Below are 24,158 nucleotides of genomic sequence, written 5' to 3'. Positions count from 1 at the left end.
ATGGGCCTTTCATTACATGAATAGGCCCATAATAAAGTTTTTTTTTCGACTTTGAGAGGCAATTGCACGCAATCCGTAAGCAGTACGGAGACAAACGATATGTCAATCCGTGCAGCTAAGTAAGCCCTACGATTAGGCACCAAAGTGAGCTCCGTGCCTTTCTCGGTCTCAGTGCAAATTGGCAAAATGTAGTTTACTAAGTGAAGAGTAATATGGGCCTTTCATTACATGAATAGGCCCATAATAATAATAAAGTTTTTTTTTCGAATTTGAGAGGCAATTGCACGCAATCCGTAAGAAGTACGGAGACAATCGATATGTCAATCCGTGCAGCTAAGTAAGCCCTACGATTTGGCACCAAAGTGAGCTCCGTGCCTTTCACGGGCTCAGCGCAAATTGGCAAAATGTAGTTTACTAGGTGAAGAACAATATGGGCCTTTCATTACATGAATAGGCCCATAATTATGAGCTACTTTATGGTCTTGAAGATGAGTGCCTGCTTGATCCCTCCAACAGCCTTCAGTTATTCTGTGCCCAGTACATATTTGTACCACGCCTCCAAATGGACCTCGACACTTTTACAGCCGGGTGGGATAACCATCCTCTGCGAACGGAACAAAACCTGACTCCCAATCAACTTTGGACCATTGGATTGCTCCAGTATCCTGTGGCTGCTCCAGAGAATCTAGAGGTAGACCTCAAATGTTGAAAATGTTGAATCCAAGCTATGTTTAATCAGGTTTACCCATTGTATCATATTTTAAGATATGAAACAATTATGACAAATAATGCAAAAATAGATCAAATCAGAAGTCTAAATACATTTTAACGACAATGTATATTCAATATTTGTGTACTCTCAACAAATTATAATGAATTATTTGAAGATCAAATGTGTGAAGTACACAAAAGGCAATTGCAAAGTGTTCTAACAAAATGACTTTCTATTTATAGGATTTGCAAGATCACTTCTTGGATTTCAACCCTGACAGAGAAGATGCTGCTGCTGCTGGTGGAGTAGTTCTACCACCCATCCAGTGCCCTCTGGGGCCACAGGCTATGGCTGGGCTGAGGGCAGCTATCAATCCTATCACTCCCTCCCAGGACAATGGAAAAGACATTTACCAGGCTGCGCTTGACTATGTAACATTTCACTCAAACTTGGCATGATAACATGCAGTCTGCAATATAAATGTTCAATGTTTGTTCATCTGATCCTTACAAATGAAATTGGAATTGCTTGCATGAATAGGTATTTGTGCAAAACTATTGTGGGGATGGTTTAGGATATATATTTTACTATGCAGTATATAAACAAGTCAGTCTGCCATAGTAAAGATATCCACTGTTTTATTCTGCTGTTACTTGTTTTAAACAATTAAATGAACCTCCCACAACTTTCAACAGTTTTTATTGGCTAAACTTCTAAATCTAGTGTATGCAGATATTTTAAACTGGGGTCTTTAATACCATTAGACAGTTCAAACTCCACATGCCATGTTTGATTCTTGGTAATTAAGAATTTAAAATAAAGCTGTGGATTTGTACACTTTGATCTTCAGTGAAATGCATTTTTTTTTCCAGTGGAAAACGCATCAGTTCCCCTTTACATTATAATGCTGTAGACACTAAAGTAAAACACTAAAGTTAATATTCACAATGAAAAAGAAAAATGATAAAGGCCATAGGCATTATGTCCATTTATTGTTTTGACATCAACCAAGTTAATTTTTGCTGACAATTTAGTAAATGTAAACCTCCACAATGTTGATTCCACTTGAACGACATGAATTTGCCACACACATGTTGAAACTGTATGTGGAAGACTGAACAATTTCAACAGTACAAGTAACTATGAATTGAGGAACAGCATCACATTTCAAAGTTTATATTACATGTACATTTGTCAGTGCTCTGTAAACAAAATGCAAATACAGAGTTCTTAAATGACCTTTCTCAAATAAATGGTTAGCAGTGGTCCCAACTTCAAACAAATGCAATGGGAGAACCAAACACTAACATTGAGCTATTTTTATGGTTTGACTTGTGCCAGCCTGTCTTTTTTTGTTAAGATTCTCACAGAATAATAAATAGCTCACTGAACAGCTTTAACAAAAATGCCATTAGAAATGCCAAAAATATTCACAATACTTCATGATTTGGTGAAGTAAACATCAGTGGTCAAAAAACATGACCTCTACACTCGCCCGAAGTCTCTACCCATTCTGATTGCTACTGTCATTACATCTCTGAACTCCTTGTATGTTTTCATATGTTCAACAGGAACAGTTACTGTATTTGTGCAGGCACTTACAAGTGGAAAACAAATTTGGTGACCCGGCACTTTTTCATTACAGTGGTGTTCAAATCTTAGATTTATTTTAAAATCTGCCCTCTCTGATGGAAGAAGGGGCTTGTGCCTTTGTCCAGTTAACCACTGCATCACTATCGGGACAGACAGGCTCACGTGTGTTTGTTGACTCCAGTGCCCTTCTTGACTTAGCAGCTCCTCTGGGGTCAGAGGCTCACACATTTGCTGGTCTTCATTCTGACCTGCATGACAAAACAAATCAGAGTAGTTGAGTACAATGGTGTAAAAATCCAACACTGCAAGAAGCCAACCCTATTTACCAATCTACACGATTTATCCCAAAGGCCTATTTCAACTAACCTTGCTGCATTAATTTCTATTTAATATACACAGAAATAACTGAAAGATAAAAAAAAATGATAGGAATAGTCCTAGAATAATGTTATGCAAAAGAATAACAGATATACATTATGAAATCTTTTTAATCTATGACTTATGTCTTTGAGCTGTGGAGGGCAAAGTCCAGAAAGGTCTCTAGTGAAGTTCAAAACCTGGACCATTTTGCCATAAGCATTGCCACCCGCCACTAACTACAACATTAATGTTTCTAAAAGGAAATATATTGATGGTCCTTTTTGGTGGAGTGCTAATATTCAGCTCCCTAATCAAAGACTGAGAACCAAATGTAGGTCATGTACATGGAATCACATTCTGCTCTACTCATTTTAGGTAACAGCTGTTTGCATGGCAAATTTGTATAGTACTCCATGTGATAAAGACAGTTTAAGTCAAACCTGTGATTTCCAGGTCTTGTAGAAAGTCCTGGAGGAAGTTGATGATAGCATGTTCTCTTGCTTGCCTTGGACTTCCCTTCTCACTCAGCTCAGGGACTAGGATACTCATTATGTAATCAGCATCCGGCTGGGGTGGTGGGGCAAAAGGAAGAAGAAAAAAAAAGGAGGAGGGTTGACTACACAGATAGCAACACAGAGAAAGACCACAGTCCACTTTACATATGACTTTGTATTCTTCCAAAACAAAAAAGGTTAAGTAAAGCAATAACAGAAAGTCCCAAAAAATAATAGTATCAATCATGAAGAGATACAGCTCTACTACTACATCCTGTAGGGTTTCTAAGACTATTATCAAGTATATAGCAGTAAAGCAAATCAGGATGATTTAATGCCCAGCATCCTTACTCTGTCATCATCCTCTTTGGGGACAAACAGGTTTGAGCAGAGAGTTTGATGTTTCCCAATCACATCCAGAAGGTTGTAGACCTTCATCCCATTTCTAATTTGCTGAAGCATGGGAGTCAGACGCATTGTAGCATGCAGAACAACGGCTCTATTGAGAACAGGGAACAAAGTTTTGCGGAAGACTAAATAAAGGGAAATATGCAATTTTCCACACAACTAAATTAAGACTAAGACAAGGCTGTACAAATTTATATTTTAAGTTCAAATGCTGCATTTCTAAAAACTATGCTGTTAAAGTGGCTACTGATGCTGTGTGCAACAAAATTAATTATTTAAAAATTGTTTCTCTGGAAAATAAGTACGGACCTTATGATACTGTCCTTTTGGTCCAACTTAAGCAAACCCGTGTAACCACAACTCACGATTTCATCTGTGAACTGTGTCAGATCAGTTGCTGCCTCCACCTAAAATGACAACAAACGCATTAACAGTATAGCAATGAAATACTGTACATTAAGAAAAGCTTTTAATGGTTTTGCACGGCTGTTCATAGCAGATGTACTCACCCTTTCTATGAGTAAAGCATATTCAAGATCATCCACATCATCTTTGGTCAGCTGCAGAGCATCAAAGTCCCCTGTTGTAAGAAACTGGTAACACCAATTTCTGAAGAAGCATGGTGCTGGGCCACCCTGAGCTAGGCTGACAGAAAACACTTCTCCTGCAGTTCTGCATGTCATCAACAAACAGTGCAGACATTGTAATTGCAACTTTGTACTTTTACTTGCATAAACTGCATAATGTAGGACAACTATAAAATGCAAACCTGTAGAAACCATTTTCTAGGTTACAAATCGAGTAGACAGGACTCTTTCCCTTCTTGCCACTGCCCTCAAACAGTCGCCTCTCAATTCCATGCATCATTTCTAAATACAATAATTAATGACAGAAAACACAGTTCAGTAAATAAAAAATACTGCACCTATGAACCTGATTTCAGTAGTGTTTGGTGCCAGAGATTGTCCTAAATATACATTACCAGTCAAAAATTCTTTGCTTAATGCTCCAGTGTCGATTCCAGCTTCGCCAATGAAAGTCACATGGAGTTTGTTGACGGGTGAGGCCTTCTTCTGTCTCTGCCACTGAATTAGGCCTCTTTGGAAAAGGTTGTCCCGGGTGATGCAGATCTTAAAATCTTTGCTTGCATCTACTTGGCTTGCAAGCCACTGGAGTACATCATCGTCACTATTAAAAAGCAGCAAAAAAATTACTTATCTTTGAATTTAATGACATCTTAAGTAAACAAATGACTGATGGAAAAAAATAAAAAATAATAAAAAAAAAACACCTAGACATGTCAGCCATAGATAAGCTTCCCTCGCGTAGCACACAGCTGTCTGTACTGTAGTTCAACATGTCCTGTAGACTGAAAAGGGTCAACAAAAGCACATTAAAACTTTCAATTTACCAGTAAAATATATCAATGTTTATGTTTCAGCACACCTGAAAAACAATGGTAAAAAAAGCATTCTACTGATGTTATTTTGGACATATCTGTAAACCTAGATGCCCACTGAGTGACCTTGCCATTACACTCTTGTTAAGACAAAACAAAGATGCAAATTATATTTAAATGAATCCCAAATTACTGATATAGTACATTGTAGATTATTATATTATATTACAAGGAGACACAGCTTTAACACAGACAATATGTTGTGAAATAAAATGTATATAATAACATGATAGAATAGCAAACCTTTCACCACACAGGCTTGCATGCAGAACAATTTCATCTGATGGAAAGCAGCCACAACATATAGGGCATTCCTTTCTATCCTGTAGACAACATATATTCAAATCAATTGCACCGGGTCTCTGTGCAATTTCACATATTTTTCAAGATATCAGCTCAAAATCATTACCTGACCACAATCTCTGGACTCTTTGTTAGGGGGCACAAGTGGTGAGTTTGTGACAGAAAGAACCTGGACCTCACTTTGCCAGTCCTGTAAAGTAACAAACAGCTGGATCCATAAATACATAGGAGAAATAATCAATGCTACGACATACATACATCACGATAAAAATTCCTGGACACTTTTTTGCAAGCAGAGTATGATCTCAATTGTCTTAAAAACATCCGAGAAACAGAAAGCACTTTATGATGTTATTATCTTATTATGATACAGGGTTTAATTCTTGCTTCCTAAAGTCAAATTCAAATTTAGCATCATTAGGAGTATATTTTACTCTTCACTTATACAGATATATTGAGATTTTATGTGTTAGTAAATAGTGTTACCATAGACAAAAACAATGTGATGATATTTAACCATTAATTACCAAATATATGTATTGTTTTGCAATATCTTCTCTGTTATATGCATTAACCTCATGATCATCTGCTGCAGACTCCATACAATCCTCGACGTGCAATGCTAGGATATGCAGAGGCATGATTTCTTTGCACACTCGGCATGCAGCCTTAGGCATTTTTTGAAATTCAGTGGCATCAGATGGCAGTGGAGTAAGATCAAGGTCCTGCTGCAGTGGAACAATGTACATGGTCGTCTTCCCAGCACCCGAAACACTGCGAATCAGTCTACCTGTATAACCGTCTACATCAGGAGGAATGGCAAGCAATTTTCTTCTACCGTGGCCACCTGCATATACAGAAAGTGAGAGAAAGAATTTTGAATGTTGGTGTACCTGCACCATCAAAATGAAAGGTGTTTGAAAATGGTATGCACCTGAAGCCTTGTAGAACAACCACCCTTCAACCCCCTCCATTTTGGGATATTCTTCAATGAGAATTTTATTTACCTGAGAAATTTATAACAGAAATGGGAAAAGGAGGTTTAAAAAAAATGGTAGTATAATAAAACAAATAACAGTATAATACTTTAAATTGTTTTGTATAGTAATAGCATCACAATAACTACATTTACAAGTTTAATAATAGTGTGTACTGTAATGCCAAAATGATGATTAATTTCAATTAAAAGAGTGGTTGCAATACCATTGCATGGCTCATATCATCCGTCAAAGTGAGGGACCTCTTCCCCAGCCCTGCTTGGCTCAACTCCAGCTCTTCAGCTGCAGAAGGCGTGCTGGTACAGCCCTTATTCACCAAATATACATACACACTGAATATCTTACAGACTTTCGGCTTCCCTGGAGTGGCTTGTAAGGGTGAAAAGCGGTTTTTGCCTTTCCTTTTTGTAAAGAAGCCAGGAAATGACCTGCATTTTTAGGAGGTTAACAGAAGAGTATAAATGGCTGCCCACTGCTCCGGGTGTCTGTTCACTGCTGTATGTGTGCATGTTGGATGGGTTAAATGCAGAGCACGAATTCCAAGTATGGGTCACCATACTTGGCAGTATGTATGTCACTTCACTTCTCCATCAAATAAGTTCAACATATGACCACAAATAAAATTAAAGACACCTGGCCATCTCCTCCTGCACATTTTGGTTTGTTGTTTGTGCTTGTTGTCGATTCTGGTACTCATGTGACTGCACTGGACTCTGCTGTGCTGGGGTGTGATGCTGCTGAACGTTTTGCGTTAGCACGTTTATGAGGCCTTGTGCAGCAGCAATAACACTGGCCTCTAACTCCTAAAGAAAAAGAAAAGAAAACATCACAGGGCTGGAGACTTAACGCTGACTACCATTAACCACAGGTAGAAGCACATTCGCTACCTGCGTTGAAGCCGAACTAGCGGCTCAAAGAGGAGAGGCTCTCCGGCGTGTGCGTGTGCGCGCGCGGTTGGGGATGTCAGTAGCTTGACTTACACAGCCGAAGCCCTGCTGTTTATCATGTCAATGTTAACGTTACAGGCCATGTTACTGTTAGCCGCTGTTGTGATGTATTCATACTTAGCGACAACAACTATATATCGACAGACACCTAAAGTTAACTTATTTTTTTGCCAAACCGGACTTTTAGTTCAGTTCAGTTCAGTTCAATTTTATTTATATAGCACATTTAACAACAACCGTGGTTGACCAAAGTGCTTAACAATATCTGACACTCACACATAAACTAGCCAAAAACAATTATTATAAGTCACGATATCTCAACTCAGCTCGAAATAAAAGCCAAAGAATACAGATGGGTCTTAAGCAACGACTTAAATGTTCCAACAGTCTGAGCAGTTCTTATGTGTACAGGTAAACTATTCCACAAATTTGGTGCCACCACTGAAAAAGCTCGGTCACCTTTATTTTTTAACCTTGCTCTTGGAACATCAAGGAGCACCTGATTGGATGACCTCAGTGCTCTAGCTGGAGTATGAACATGTAAAAGCTCTGATAAATAAGCAGGTGCCAACCCATTTAAAGTCTTATAAACAAACAATAGAACCTTAAAAACAATCCTATAACGGACAGGAAGCCAGTGAAGTGAAGCTAAGACTGGGGTAATATGCTCGTACTTTTTAGTCCCAGTTAAAAGACGAGCTGCTGCATTCTGGACTAACTGTAAACGTTGAATACATGACACATCCAAACCAACATATAAAGAGTTACAGTAGTCTAGTCTAGTTGTTATAAAAGCATGAATCACACTTTCAAATTCCTTACGTGGCAAGTATGGCTTGACTTTAGCAAGCAGTCTCAGTTGAAAGAAACTGGCTTTTACAACAGAACTAATCTGTTTTTCAAATTTAAGCCTTGTTCGGTACATATGGTGCTTGTGGCGGGTGTTTATTTTTGACCCTGCATTAACCACAGTTTAAGTTAGCCAACACGGCTAATGTTAGTAACTTACATGTTCCAGTCGACGTCAAAAAAAACAGCATAACGGCCATTAAAAGTTAACCAAACTGCCCAGGTTACACGTGAATAAACATGTAAATGGCAGAGAGAAAAAAACAGACTTACTTGTGGTTTCGAAGTTCCCGGTAAACTATACATTTTCGTCACGCCACCATGCCAGAAGCTTCAGAGCTGACGGGGAGTTCCAGTTAAGTGAAGTAGGCCTACTCCTTCAGTATGCCGACATGCAAATTATATGCAAATTACGCTCTACCCACCCCTCCCCTCAGACCCCTCCCCCTCTCCACGCCAAAACAGTGACAGAAAGTTGAAACTGAAATCGGTGACAGTGAAAAAAAACTGACATTGTCAAAAAAATCTGTCACTGAAAAAGAGTGACATGAAGAAAAAAATCTGAAGATTGTCATTGAAAAATACAAATAAATCCCAATAAAATGAAAGAATAAGATTGTAAGATTTTAATTATTTTCTTTTTTCAGTGCCAATACTTGTTTCAATGCCAATACAACTGGTTTCAATACAAATGTTTCAATGCCAATGTTTCCTTTTTCAGTTCTGCTTTTGTTTTCAATGCCAATTTTAATCTTTGATGCCAAATTTTAAAGTCACCATTTTGGCTCCATAAGATGGGGCGTTTTTAATGACAGAATCGTGTTGTCAAGTATACAGACAACTTTGCAGACAGATTATTTTGGGGTTGGGTCATTCTCCATTTGGAGTGGGAAACCATGTTACAGAAGTTGCAGAGTTTAAAAACATGCTTAACAATTAGGCACATCTGCGAATGTCAGCATGTACTTTCATATATACAAATTTCCCTCATGATTTTTTTCTTCTTTCAATTTTTATCATGTTTAAAAGTTCTTCACTAGTAAAACAGCTCAGTGTATGACTAAATTTCATCATTTGAGAAGCCATTTTTAATAATATATTTATTTTAAAAGTATACTTATTATTGTTATTACTTATTCAATATTTGTTACTCATAGTCCAGGCTATATTCCAATTGATATTTTAATTTGTTCCAAATGAACTCGGACCACAAAGTAGCAACGTTATGCATCAGGATTCTTGTGTATTTATTATTCCACTTTTAATCTTTTGTTAATAAAATTTATTGTGACATCTTTTCAAGATGTTGGCATCCTGTCAAGTGTGCTGCAATCTTGCAATAGTTTAAGAAGACCTAAAAAAAATTGATCAGAGCTGCTTCGAGACGCAGACGCTTAAGTCAGTTACTCTTGTTCTTTCTATTCCTATCACGAAGCTGTAAAAATATATTTAGTTTCTAACTATATATATTTGGAAAGTAGAAGGTTTCTGAGGATGTTTTTTAAATGTGTATATGACAAAAACTTGCAGAGTTATTTAAATGGTCTCGCGAGAATTCTGTCAGATCCCGCGCTGGCGCCCCCTAGGGCTGGCCATGGTGTTTGGCTACAGAATGTTGTTCCTTGCGCCACCTGGTGGATATTATATGAAGCGCAACAACGTTTTAAAAAAATCTGAAAAAGCGCTTGCAGGGAGACGCGTGATCACGCGTGCCGAATTGCAGGATGCCACGTGAAAATAGACGCATTTTTAATGGCCAGATCTGTATATTTGGGATTAAACAGATCTACAACGATGCCATGTACGATGCTCTCACCTTTTTCTTGACCAGGACTTACAGTTGCCAAAGTGTTGCTGAGTCTGATATCGCAGAGACTGCCGCAGTCTTCCAGTTTGACCCTGTGTAACGGCATCGGCTTGGCCTGCTGAAGCACCTCGAGAATTAGCAGGTCTAAAAAGTTCCCTCATCTCACTTTCCACTGCGCTGTGAGCAACGGTAGCTGCAGATGCGCCTATCCGCTGCTGTTCAAGGTACGACGACAGGGACGTAACGAGTTCAGGAGATGATAATATAGTTCTTATCACCCCAATTGCATCCTGTAATACTCGTGTCTCCGCGCCACTGTCCATGCTAATTGACATCTAAAGGTGAAATGTACGTGGGCCTTACAGCCGACAGCCAATCACAGCGTGATTAATGACCCACCTTCCGTTTCTACTATACACCTTCCGTTTCCACTATACTCTCTTACACACACATGCATTTTCTTCTTACACACCTCTATTATTTATATCACATGTTCATAATAATGCATCAGTGTGTAAAAATGAATTAAATTGAGAGTGGAAATATACACTCACCTAAAGGATTATTAGGACCCCCTTTCGCCTTCAGAACTGCCTTAATTCTACGTGGCATTGATTCAACAAGGTGCTGAAAGCATTCTTTAGAAATGTTGGCCCATATTGATAGGATAGCATCTTGCAGTTGATGGAGATTTGTGGGATGCACATCCAGGGCACGAAGCTCCCGTTCCACCACATCCCAAAGATGCTCTATTGGGTTGACATCTGGTGACTGTGGGGGCCATTTTAGTACAGTGAACTCATTGTCATGTTCAAGAAACCAATTTGAAATGATTCGAGCTTTGTGACGTGGTGCATTATCCTGCTGGAAGTAGCCATCAGAGGATGGGTACATGGTGGTCATAAAGGGATGGACATGGTCAGAAACAATGCTCAGGTAGGCCGTGGCATTTTTTTTTTTTTTTTTTTTTTTCCCCCCTGTCGTGTCGGCAGTTAAGCAAGCAGGATGTTAGTCTGGGTGCCTTATTGTGCCAACACTTTTATTTTAACAAGTGGAGCTTCGGATTTAAGCTCCTCTTGTTACTTGAGGTATACTCTTTATTAATCAGTTATATGTCAATGCGCCACAAAGCCGGAGCTGACAGGGGGGGTTAGTGAGAAAAAGAAAAAAAAAAAAAAAAAAAAGAGAGAAAGTGAGAAAGGAGAGAAAGGGGTGAGAGACAGTAAAATAAATAAATGCATAATAAAAATAAAATAAGGAGGGGGGTCAGAGAGAGAGAGAGAGACAGGGAAAGAGAAATAATACATAACAAACAATAGAACAAAAAAGGAAAGAGTGATGAGGACAGCTTCTGCATCTTGCTGCTTTACACCGTATCATCACACCAGCTGCTGTATCTGAAAGATAAGATCCAGGGACACACACAAACAGTATACACACAAAGAAACCAGTGGTACCGCCACGACATGGGACCGTGCCTGTGCCAGTATCCGCTCCTGGAACCAAACACGTCAATACCAACGAAAGAAAATAAATATATACAGTAGGCACAAGCAGACCACCAGGAACACCGTCCAAACATTGTCGTACCCGCATCCGCATCCGAGAGGAGGGAGTGGAAGCCACACACCAACCCCCACACACACTCTCACACACACACACACACACACACCCAGACAAGGGGAAAGAGGGATAAAATAGGGGAAGAGAGCCCCAGGCGCTCGTGTGTGTGCGTGTGCGTGCATGTCTATGTGTGTGTGCGTTCTAAGTGTATGTGTGTGCGTGTGCATATGTACGTGCATGTGTGTGTGTACGCATATGTGTATGTGTGTATGTTTGTGTGTTGTGAGTGTATGTATGAGTGTGCAGGTTAACATGGAATGATTCCCAGTGTGTGTGCGAGGCCACAACAACGCCGCCCCGGGGCCCCCAGACGGCCGGGAGAGCCCCGACGGGTCACGGACCCAGCCGCCCCACAGTGGCCAGGTACCCGGGCCCCCGCCACCGGAAGGCTGCGCGCCCACCCAAGGAAGGCAGGGAAGGAGGCACCGGGCGCCCCCCACCGGCAAGCACGAGGCAGGAACCCCACGGCCACAGGCGGTAGCGCGCCAGCCCCGGGGAGACCCGCCCCCCCCCAAGAACCCCCACCCGGGGGACCAGGGGGACGCCCCGAGAGCCACCAAGCACACCCGCCCCTGGCTACCCCGACCCCCCCTCCCCCACCCAGATCCCAACCCTCCCTCCCCAGCCCCCGCACCCTCCCTCCCCCAAGTCCCCTCACTGCCGCCCCCACACCGCCCCATCATCCACGTGCTCCCCGTACCAGGACAAACATGCAGACACACCGATCCATGCACGCACTCATACACACACTCAGACACACACTCCCAGTCACACCTGCTCGTCTTTGAAGCCCGGCAGCAGATGCCCTGGACTTGCCCAGTGGACGGCCCAGAGGATGTTCCCCACCCCCCCAGATCGCAGGCGAGCGGGCACCCCGCCGGAGACCGGCAGCGCCCCACAGATGCGGCCGCCCCACCCCCGAGCCCACCCGCCGGCGCCCGCCACCCCCGCCACACCCAGGACCCCTCACCCCGCCCCCCCCCCAACCGCCCCCCACCCACCTTGATCATTGATGGTGTACATGTGTGTGAACTAAGGTGTCGTTGAGATATGGGGGAGCATATGGGGAAAAGACACCCATCGCCCCCCCCAAGCCCTAAGTGTCTATAGTGGAGTTAAAATAGAGGGGAAGGGAGCCGTGCAGTCCAGCTGCGGGCTGCAGAAGCAGCCGACCCAGGACCTGCACAGCTCCCCCCGCCCTCCAAGGCCCTATGTGGATGAGTGGTGTGACGTGGATGTATGTCTAAAATGCAGTTAAGATAATGAGGGGGGGATGAGTGGCTAATCGCCCCCCCTTCCCTCTGTGTGGTGCGGTGTGATGTCTAGATGTGGCGTCTAATGTGTAAGATGGGGGGTGAATAGCTGATCACCCCCCATTACCTATGTGTGGTGTAGGTGGATGCGGGCCGGCAGGGGGGGGGCGCGCGGCGACAGCCCACAGTGCCGCAGGGCAGCGGGCGCCAGGCAAGGCACGCCCGGACGCGCGGCGCCAACACCCAGGGGGACACCCCCGCCCCCCGCCGCAGCGCCCCCCCTCCCCAACCCAAGGAGGTGTCTGGGGCCTCATCTGCGCCGGCATCGCCGACGAGCCATTCATACCCAGATACCCACATTCACCAAACACTCGCACCCCACCACACCCGCACCACCCCAACACCGACGTGCTCCCCCGTCCCAGGCCATACATGCAGACAAACAGAGCATGCATACTCACCGGATACACACATACAAACACGCACGCCCCAGGCCGTGGCATTTAAACGATGCCCAATTGGCACTAAGGGGCCTAAAGTGTGCCAAGAAAACATCCCCCACACCATTACACCACCACCACCAGCCTGCACAGTGGTAACAAGGCATGATGGATCCATGTTCTCATTCTGTTTATGCCAAATTCTGACTCTACCATTTGAATGTCTCAACAGAAATCGAGACTCATCAGACTAGGCAACATTTTTCCAGTCTTCAACTGTCCAATTTTGGTGAGCTCGTGCAAATTGTAGCGTCTTTTTCCTATTTGTAGTGGAGATGAGTGGTACCCGGTGGGGTCTTCTGCTGTTGTAGCCCATCTGCCTCAAGGTTGTGCGTGTTGTGGCTTCACAAATGCTTTGCTGCATACCTCGGTTGTAACGAGTGGTTATTTCAGTCAAAGTTGCTCTTCTATCAGCTTGAATCAGTCGGCCCATTCTCCTCTGACCTCTAGCATCAACAAGGCATTTTCGCCCACAGGACTGCCGCATACTGGATGTTTTTCCCTTTGCACACCATTCTTTGTAAACCCTAGAAATGGCTGTGCGTGAAAATCCCAGTAACTGAGCAGATTGTGAAATACTCAGACCGGCCCGTCTGGCACCAACAACCATGCCACGCTCAAAATTGCTTAAATCACCTTTCTTCCCCATTCTGACATTAAGTTTGGAGTTCAGGAGATTGTCTTGACCAGGACCACACCCCTAAATGCATTGAAGCAACTGCCATGTGATTGGTTGATTAGATAATTGCATTAATGAGAAATTGGACAGGTGTTCCTAATAATCCTTTGGGTGAGTGTATGCATATGAAAGAAAAAAATATGTATATGTAAAAATTTATGTATGTATGTTTGTGAAAATATATATGTATGCACAAGAAGAATCTATGTATGTGAGAGGGTGAATTATGGCATGAGCAAAAATATATGTATGTGCAAGGAGTATGTATGCATGTGAGAGAGGCCCAGAATGAATTATGGCTTGTATGGCCCCTCATAAAGAACTGCCAGAAAATGTGGTTTCGTGGATGCATGCGTGATGAATGTGCGCATGCGTAGTAGCGGAAGTTACATTTTCGGTAGGTATTACATTTTCGGTAGTGACAGCTGGCTCTTTAAAGAAAATACTGTGTGTCTATGTGCATGCGTTATAGGAGAGAGAGAGAGCGCATGCGCTCATTTTAACAAGGATTACCTGCGTTATTCCTTGGTTCTTGTTGTCGAAATGCTTAGGGCGCTTTACTTTATTATTCACATTGGCAGAAAAGTGCTTCATTACTTAAAAAACGTTATGGTTAAAGGGTTTATTTGAAATAACAGGTGTACCATTGGTGCTGCCATTTTGAAATGGGTTGTCTGTGTGAGTGAGCATGCACAAGCTTCGGATCTCCAAGCACGTCATTTTGCCCGCATTGTTCAAACTGGTCGGGCGTGCATGGCAGAGCGGGCCTATTCCTCCTAAAAGTTTGCTGCTAAATGCATTCTTCAACCTAACACTGGTAAATACCGCTAAAGTTTTTCTTCTTCTTTAAACATGTTGGTTAAATGTAATGAGTTTAAGTGCTTTCTTCTTTTAAAACAACGTGCTGTATGTTAATTGGTTTCGCTCAGGACTTGTGCTTGTTTAAACTCAGCATTTGCTCTTCTGACAGTGTTTCGTTCAGACGTGTTTGTACTTGTTTAAATTCCGCCTGCTTTTGGCTTTTCTTTCTTTTAAAAATAACACTAAAGTTTTTCTTCTTCTTCTTTAAACATTTTGGTTTAATATAATAAGTTTAAATAAGTGCTTTCTTCTTTTAAAATATGCCGGGGCTCTTGTGTCTACTGTGGACAGAACCCCCACTGGCCGCGTACGTGCTAGCTTACATTCATCCTGCTATATGTTTTATTATTCCTTAAAACGTAATTAAAAATAACACATTAATAAATACATGTAATGTATTTTTATTCTATTAAAGTTAAACAGCAACCCAAACCATGTGGCCCCCCACGTAGCATAAGCATGTATGATACCGTAAATGGACATAATCCCCATATCCGCAACCCGTAGCATAAGTATGATACCATATATGAACATAACCACTGGACCAATCAGAATAATGGATACGCCCCCCTCCTGCTTATGATGTCATAGACGGGCCCCCATTAGGCACCACATAATATTTTTTTCATAACACTGTCTGCAGTCACATTATTTCCATGGGCTCAACATTTCTTCTTAGCACTCTTATTGAACAAATTTTATACAACATACATTGTGTATGTACACTATATTGCCAAAAGCATTAGGACACCCCCCAAATCATTGAATTCAGGTGCTCACTATAGCCACTTATAAAATCAAGCACCTAGGCATGCAGACTGCTTCTACAAACATATGCAAAAGAATGGGTCACTCTCAGGAGCTCAGTGAATTCATACTGTGATAGGATGCCACTTGTGCAATAAGTCCATTTGTGAAATTTCCTCACTGCTAAATATTCCACGGTCAGCTGTTAGTGGTATTATAACAAAGTGGAAGCAATTGGGAACAACAACAATTAAGTCATGAAGTGGTAGCCCACGTAAAATCACAGAGTCATGACCTGCGTGTCCAGTCCTCGTGTATACCATGGCCACCTCATTACTGTCGTGTGAATCCCGCTTGTTACCAGCTGTTTCCTTTTTGATCTAATCAGTCCTCTGCATTTAGTCCACGTTCAAGTCTGTTTCCCCAGGTCTGTCATTGATGTTGTCTCGTTCCCTGTTCAGAGTCTGTCTATCATCAAAAAATCCTGTTGTGCTCGCCTTTACAGCTTCCATTGCCTGCTTGCCTGCCCTGACGCAACAGAATGACAGACCTCAACAAGAAGACGCCTCCACTGACAGAGGTGGAGTATGGCGAACTGGTCAGTGAGGCGCTGTTCTGGCTGCAACAACCAGAGATTCAAGAAGACCCCACAGCTCGCTCACTGGCCATGCACACGGGGGATATTCTGGAGGATTTTCCCTGATTAAGGACACGTTTCTGGACTCACCAACGATTTTCCTGGGGGCTGTCTCCCTTTCCGCTGCTTTCTCTCACGCTGCTTCCTACCCCGCTGCTTATCGAGAGGAGCCCCTCCCGAGATTGACACCAGAGTGTCTGCCAGTGGCTGCGCGGCCAGTGTCAGCAGCACACCCCTTTTCCTGGACTCGCCTGGTCCTTAAAGGGGCCAGGTCTGTTTGGAACTCAATCCCGTGGGTCCCACGGATCCTTAAAGGGGCAACGGCTGCTGCGGACACACATACCCCAGATCCTAGCCATATGATTTATATGCTGGTGGTAATGCCCTCCTTCTCCTGAAGTGCCTGACCGGCCTGTTTTATCTGCTTCTGCCCAGTCTGATCTGCCCATTTTTACCTTGCCTGTTTCACTCGTGCCTGTCCCGCTGGCACATGATGTTCCTGACCTGCCCGTTCCTGTGATGCCTGACCTGCCCATCCATGTGCTGCCGGGTCCACTAATCCCAGCGGCTGGTACGCCGGGCAACGCTCCAGCCTCAGTGGTTGCAGTCCTGGCAATGGCCGCGCCACCCTGCATGACTCCCTGAAGGTCCTGCTCCGCCCAAGGCCCTGGGCACACCTGCTGCTCCGTCCAAGGTCCCGGCGCTGCCTGCTGCTCCGCCCGAGGTTCCGGCACCCCCTTCTGTTCCACCCAAGGCCACGCCTGCAGCTCCACCCAAGGTCCCGGCGCCCGGCGCCACCTGCTGCTCCATCCAAGGTCCCCGGCTCCGCCCGTGCCTGACGCTCCAGCTCTGCCCGAGGTTCCTCTATCTCTGCCTCCTGTTCCACCTGTCCTGGTTTTTCTCCCAGCTTCCGTGACACCAGTCCCAGTCCCCGAGGAGGTCCCGGACTGTCTGACCACTGCTCCTTCCCCCTTAGAAGAGGAGCTTGAGTGGGACCCCTTGGGGACCTCCCTGATGACCCCACGGGACCCCTCTAGGGAATTGACCCCTCCACCATCGCCCCAGTGTAGTGGATCCCGGCCAGGTCACCACCTGTCGGTGTCCCGAAAGGGGAAGGGGACACCTACGCAGACGTCAGGTCCCACCTGCCCTGCCCCCTATCTCGCCCTCGGTCCTCATCGCTGTGGCTCCTGGGGTGCCTGCGCCCCCTCTGATTCCCTCTCGGCAGTTGCCTGCGGTTCCCCAAGCTCCTGCTCGGTGGTCGCCTGCGGGTCCCCCTTCACCGATTCATCTACCGCCCTCAGTCCTGCCTCCAAGAGGCTTCGTGTGCCTCCTCCACTGGTTCTGCAGCAACCAAGGCAAGAGCAAAAGCTGAGGCAGCCAAAGCTCGTCTTAGCTTTGCAGCAAAAGAAATGGATTTGAAAGTATAAAAAGCTCAAATTGAAGTAGCAAAAGCAAAAATTGAGGCATCTATTGAATTTCTACAACAAGAAAAAGATGTATCCTCAGCCATTGCTGAAGCAGAGGCATTAGAAGCAACTGTTGCCTCACAGATGGAAGCACATAGCAACCCATGTCCTTCAGTAACAGCTGAGTGCACCAAACAATATGTCATCAGCCAAGCTACATTTGCAAAAGAGAAAAAGGAAGCTGCTCTTCATCCATCGCAAGGTGAAAATGCACCTCGAAGTAAGTACACCCCAAGAGGGAAAGTGACCCACAAACACCAATTGGCCCTGCTGATGATCTTGACTATTCCCGAAACCCCCCAGTTGTTACCTCCTCTCCTCACGTCAATAAAATTTACAGTGCCAATTGGTCAAATCAGGTACCAGCATCTGACTACATATTTACCAGGCCCTCATACCAAGAGCCTAGAAACTCTAATGTAAGTGATTTCATTAGATACCTTACTCATTGTGAAATAGTAACAACAGGGCTGCTTCAGTTTAATGACAAGCCTCAAAATTTCAGAGTTTGAAAACGCAACAAGTGGTTTAGACCTAACAGCAAGTGAGGAGATGGACTTGATGTTAAAGTGGCTTGGCAAAGAATCCGCTGAGCATGTAGAGCAAATCAGAGTTATACACATTAACAACCCAGTCGATGGTCTCAATATGACGTGGGACAGACTTGAACAATGTTACGGCTCAGCTGAAATGATTGAGGATGCACTTTTCAAAAGAATTGACACGTTCCCCAAAATCACATCCAAAGACTACACAAAGTTAAGAAAGTTTAGTGACCTGCTCATGGAACTGCAGAGTGCTAAAGCCGAAGGAGACCACCCTGGTCTTGCGTTTTTTGGAAACAGTGAAGAGGAGTTAATCCAATCGTCCAAAAAGTCCCCTTCAACTTGCAAGAAAGGTGGATTATGGTAGGAACTAACTACAAACACACAAAAGGTGTATCCTTCCCACCATTTAATGTTTTTGTAGACTTTGTTACTCAGCAAGCTAACTCTAGAAATGACCCTAGTTTAAACTTTACATCTCCTGATGTAACCAAAAAAGACAAACCACTGTGGAGAGCTAACACAAAAAGAGATTTCAGTGCATAAAACTGATGTTGTCTCCCGCTCTAGCTCAGACATACATAGACATCCAAACAAAGCTGCAGACGGTGACAAGCTTTGCCTGATTCATAAGAAACCTCATCCTCTTCCAAAATGCAGGACATTTCAAATGAAAACACTGGAGGATAGGAAAGCATTCTTAAAAGAGAATAACATCTGATTCAAATGCTGTGCCTCATCTACACACATTGCAAAGAACTGCAAAGTCAAAGTACAGTGTTTCGAGTGCAGCGATGAGAAGCACTGCACTGCTCTCCACCCAGGACCAGCACCCTGGCTAAAGTAACCTGAACCTGCAGCAGGGCATGGAGCCCGACTCCGCTGAACCAGAAGAGATTACAGTGGTACCTCAGAACTCGAACTTAATCCATTCAAAGTTCGAGTTCTGATCGAATTTTCCCCATAAGAAATAATGGAAAACCAATTAATTGGTTCCCGGCCCCCCAAAATTACACCTAAATATGTTTTATTTTTTTAGCATTTAAACACAAAATGAACCAGATAAAACAAGAAGAGCATATACTGTACTAAACACATCTAAGCACATTTATCAAAACAGTAATTTGTAAAGTAAGCAAATAAATGTATTCAAACATTGTGTAAAGTTGAAAAAAAAAAACAATATGTCCTGCCCCAATCGTCCACTCCTTCCATGTGCCATGCTCCCTCGTTAACCCCGTGTGGAATCCCCGTGTGATCAGCTCTTTCTGGTTGTTGTGATTAGTCCTCTGTATTTCGCCCGCGTTTCAGTTTGTTTCCCCAGTCTGGTCATTGTATTGTCCGTCTGCGTTTTGCCTGCCTTACCTATAATTAAACCTCATATTCCCCGATACCCTGACGTCTGCACCTTTGTTTCCATTTTGTCCCCACTCGGCACGACAATATTATTATAATTAAATGTATTAATGGTTTATTATTAATATTAAAATAATGAATAAAAAATCTTTATTTTAAAATGTATTTTATTATATAATAATTACTGTTACTGTCTATCATTGTCTAAATGTATTTTTACTGTCTATATGTATTCAGCTAATGTAAACATGCACGATGCTATCACAGCGAATACCAGGCTGAGACCGAAGCGTTACCCTTTGTTTCCACTGAGGGTTGTGCCACACGACTCATTTTCCCGCGCATACAAGTTATCTTAGGTCGGCGTTCACGGTTTGACTTCTGAGATTCAGATCAAGTTCTAGGTAATTTTTTTTCAAACTGGTTGGTTCAACTTATAAGTAATTCAAGTTCTAATGAGTTCGAGAACTGAGGTATCACTGTACATCCAAATGCACTCAGGTTTGTGGTGTGAATGAAGCAGATAGATCATGCTCTAAAATCTGTCTTGTTAAAGTGTATCCAGCAGGCCACTCAGAACAAGCAGTAAGTATGGAAGCATATGTGTAGCAAAATTCAATTTGCAATGCAATATGCAAAATGGCAATACAATATGCAAAATGACAATGCAATATTCAAAATGGCAATGCAATATTCAAAATGGCAATGTAATTCTGTATTTAAATTTACATTTTCCATCACCTCCACGCGTGCAAAATTTGGTGCAGAATGAAATTGAAAATTAAATTATATTATTTACATTTGCTATTTCCAACAGTAGTCTTAAGTTGTAAAGTGCATACTATTTTAATGCTTTATAAGTAGCAAAATTAAAATTAAAATGTATAACCCAAATTGAATTGATATGTGTAACGTGTCCAAGCAGAAACAGTAGCAAAATTATCATTTAAATTTAATTTGTCCTAAATTCATTTAGACTAACAATTAGGACACTTACGATTGCATTTTCATCATGACGCCGTGGGATATTTGTAGCAAAATTCAATGCGGCTTTGAAAATGCATTCCAAGCTGACCACGCCCACCCTACGGCAATCATTGCGTCAAGGCGGGGATTGGCGGAAGCATATTACGTTTAGATCGTTTGAAACATGGCGGCTGGAGATCTGATAAGATCGTTGAATTCATTGGCCGCCTTAGATGGTTCAGTCCACATCCCACTGCCTAGTCTTATTGAATGCAAAAATATCCCAAATGGCAGAGATGAGATACCTACTCCCAGTGCAGCTATGCATCACAGTCACCTAAAGTCAGTAGCTCACCTCATCCCTGATCTCAAAGTCCGTAAACAGATAAGTGGCCCTAACAATGCACCCTACGCACAAAAATTGGACCTGGGATGGGTCATAGTAGGAAATGTGTGTTTGGGCGATGTCCACAAAACTCCAGCAGTAAAGTCTCTTCACGAATGCAACTAAAAAGGGCCATCCCACAATGTTTGAGCCTTGCTCCAATGTTTTTAACTTAAAAGAGAGACATTGTGAAATATAAGTCCCATTCAACTTCAGCACCCAACTTTCGGACAGCACTTGCAAACCCGATCATTTTGGATGTAATATGTTCAAACAAACTAGATACGATAATTACATCTCACCTTCCATTCAAGACAATGCCTTCTTGAAAATAATGGAGGAAGGATTAACAAAGGACACAGATAACAGCTGGACAGCTCCTTTACCCTTCAAATTGCCACACCAAAAGCTCCCTAACAACAGACTACAGGCCCTAAACCACCTAATGTTTCTAGTTCGCAACCTCGAAAGGAAACAGGAAATGAGGGAGCATTTCATCACTTTCATGGACAAATATTCAAAAACAAACATGCAGAGATTGCCCCTCCACTAAAAGACGCTATTTGGTGTTTACCACCCCCGTAAGCCTAAACAGATTAGGGTCATCTTTGACAGCAGCACTAAGTACGAGGGTGTATCACTGAACGATGTGTTATTAACAGGCCCAGATCTGAACAACTCACTGCTAGGCATCCTAATACGCTTCAGAAAGGAAGCTGTTGCCTTTACAGCAGACATCGAACATTTGTTTTACTGTTTCAATGTTCGAGAGCAAGATAGGAACTACTTGCGCTTCTTGTGGTTTCATGACAATGACATTTCCAAAGACATTGTAGATTATAGGATGACAGTCAATGTCTTTGGGAATAGCCCATCACCAGCATTGGCCATACACGGTTTGCATCAGTCTGTCCTACGCAGCGAGCTGGACTGCGATCCAGATGTTGAGCAGTTTGTCACACGCGACTTCTATGTAGCCAATGGGCTCAAATCTCTCCCTACTGTTGAAATGGCCATGTCACTACTCCAAAGAACTCGCGACACACTCACAAACTCAAATCTAAGACTGCATAAGAAGCAGCTAACTTAAAAGAAGTGCTAGAGGCATTCCCTTCACAAGATCATGCCAAAGATCTAAAAGACTTTGACTTTGAAGCAGATTCAGTCCCCATGCAATGTAGCCTGGGTCTTCTTTGGGACCTACTGTATGGAAAGACTGCTTCACCTTTGAAGTGTCAGATGAGACAAAGCACTACACTAGATGAGGTGTTTTATCAACAATAAACAGCCTTTATGATCCGCTAGGCTTTGTAGCACCAGTCACTATACAGGGAATATCTATTCTGTGTGAACTCACAGTTGAGAATGGAGACTGGGACGCTCCATTGCCCCCAGAAATGGAAGAGTCCTAGACTCTCTGGAAAGACTCACTTAAAGAACTGTCTAACCTGACCATCCCCACAGTGTATACAAACACCTCCCCCTCAACAGCTACAAAAAAGGATGCATCTACTAAGGCTATAGCTGCAGTAACCTATTTAAGAGTGACAGATGCAGCAGGAAACTGTCAAGTAGGCTTTGTTATGGGTAAGGCAAAGCTAGCTCCACGCCCAGATCAACACCAACACCAATGTCGCCTTTTTACAGAAGGAGCTGTTCGCTCTGCAAGATGGTGGATAGTGAGTGGCAAGAGAAAAGTGAGCACAGTCATCTATCACTGTGTAACCTGCAAAAGACTTCGTGCCCCTCTTAGCACTCAAAAAATGTCAAACCTCCCTCCAGACCGTCTCACAACAGACTCCCCATTTACAAATGTGGGCTTAGATATGTTTGGCCCATGGTTTGTGTCTTCCCGATGCACAAGAGGAAGCGTCATCCAAAACAAAAGGTAGGCTGTCATATTCACATGCTTGAGTATTAGAGCAGTTCACATTGAGGTCATAGATTCACTCGACACATCTAGCTTTATTAATTAATGCATTCAGACAGTTTCTGGCTATAAGAGGACCTGTAAAAACTATTCGCTCTGAACGAGGTACCAATTTTGTCAGTGCATGTAAAGAACTGAAAATTCCCTCAAACTTAGACAACACATCTGTACAGACCTACCTAAAGGAACAAGGATGCACATGGATATTTAACCCACCACATGCTTCCCACTTTGGCGGGTTGTGGGAAAGGATGATTGGACTAGCCCGGATAATATTAGATTCTATGTTTTTCCAGCTCAAGACCACTAAACTCACTCATGAAGTTCTTGTCACCTTTATGGCAGAGGTGGCAGCTATTATAAACTCTAGACCTCTTGTCCCAGTTTCATCTGACCCAAGTGACCCTTTCATCTTGACCCCAGCTACTCTTCAACTCAAAAGGTAACCCTTCTCCAGGCTCCAGCTGGCAACTTCACGACGTTGGATCTCTAAAAACACCAGTGGTGCCAGGTCCAGCACCTGTCAAACACCTTCTGGGACAGGTGGAGGAAAGGGTTCCTTCCTACTCTCCAGCCACGTCACAAGTGGCAATCCACCCAGCCTAAAGTGAGCTTGGGAAGTGTCGTTGTACTCAGACAGTCAAACGCCAAGAAACAAATGGCCTCTTGGACTCATAACCCAAGTGTTTCCAAGAAAAGATGGTAAAATATGTACAGTAGAAATTAAAATAGCCAAATCAGGTGGTACAAAGGTGTTTACTAGACCTATTTCTGAGATTGTACTTTTGGTTCCTTCATAATATATTTGGTTTTCTTTAATATTTAATAGTGGCGTTTATTCACGCCAGGCAGGGAATGTTCTGTTATGTCTAAAAGTTGTGAATCGTTGTTGCAGTGGAATCCCTTGTCATTTATTTCATTATTGTATATATGTTTATCTAGTGGTCGCTCCCAAAAAGCCCTTTATTTATAAAACTTTATTGAACGGAAGTTACGCCCAGTTAGTTAAGGAAAGTGACGGTGCCAGGACAGAACGCACACACTTCACGGTGACCTTTCTAAGAAAATATTGCATGCATCTTGTGTTTTAAGGTTGCATCGCCGGTATGTATCAAAAGTATGACCTTGTAACTTGTGTATGTGCAAGATGTTGTTTGCCAATGCATTATTTTATAGTAAAACGAATGCATTTGTGAGGCTAATTACCCGCGATTATCCAAAATGGCATCTATAGTACAAGTTAATATAAGAAGACATGTTTCAAGTATTATACAGTG

General features: G+C 42.9%; 1 protein-coding gene and 1 long non-coding RNA gene across 2 annotated transcripts; one reads left to right on the top strand and one right to left on the bottom strand.

Annotated features, from left to right (window-relative positions):
• Window positions 1-501: 501 nt before the first annotated feature.
• On the top strand, window positions 502-1,555 carry LOC140578832 (uncharacterized). The gene is made up of 2 exons (XR_011983109.1): window positions 502-691; window positions 955-1,555. It is a non-coding gene; the product is annotated as an uncharacterized lncRNA (long non-coding RNA).
• A 146-nt stretch (window positions 1,556-1,701) lies between these two features.
• On the bottom strand, window positions 1,702-8,533 carry LOC140592678 (uncharacterized). The gene is made up of 15 exons (XM_072716649.1): window positions 8,397-8,533; window positions 6,961-7,130; window positions 6,533-6,755; window positions 6,264-6,336; window positions 5,905-6,176; window positions 5,436-5,519; window positions 5,270-5,349; window positions 4,859-4,936; window positions 4,550-4,755; window positions 4,337-4,436; window positions 4,077-4,239; window positions 3,877-3,974; window positions 3,511-3,658; window positions 3,106-3,232; window positions 1,702-2,553 (listed from the first exon to the last, which is right to left on the bottom strand). The coding sequence occupies exons 1-15, from the start codon at window positions 8,427-8,429 to the stop codon at window positions 2,198-2,200; spliced, it is 2,211 nt and encodes a 736-aa protein (XP_072572750.1). The 5' UTR covers window positions 8,430-8,533; the 3' UTR covers window positions 1,702-2,197.
• Between the last annotated feature and the right edge of the window lie 15,625 nt (window positions 8,534-24,158).

This window comes from Paramormyrops kingsleyae, chromosome 1 (assembly GCF_048594095.1).
Source record: "Paramormyrops kingsleyae isolate MSU_618 chromosome 1, PKINGS_0.4, whole genome shotgun sequence".
Taxonomy (NCBI): domain Eukaryota; kingdom Metazoa; phylum Chordata; class Actinopteri; order Osteoglossiformes; family Mormyridae; genus Paramormyrops; species Paramormyrops kingsleyae.
Note: the sequence above shows the minus strand (reverse complement) of the source record. Positions and strands in the feature narration are given on the sequence as shown.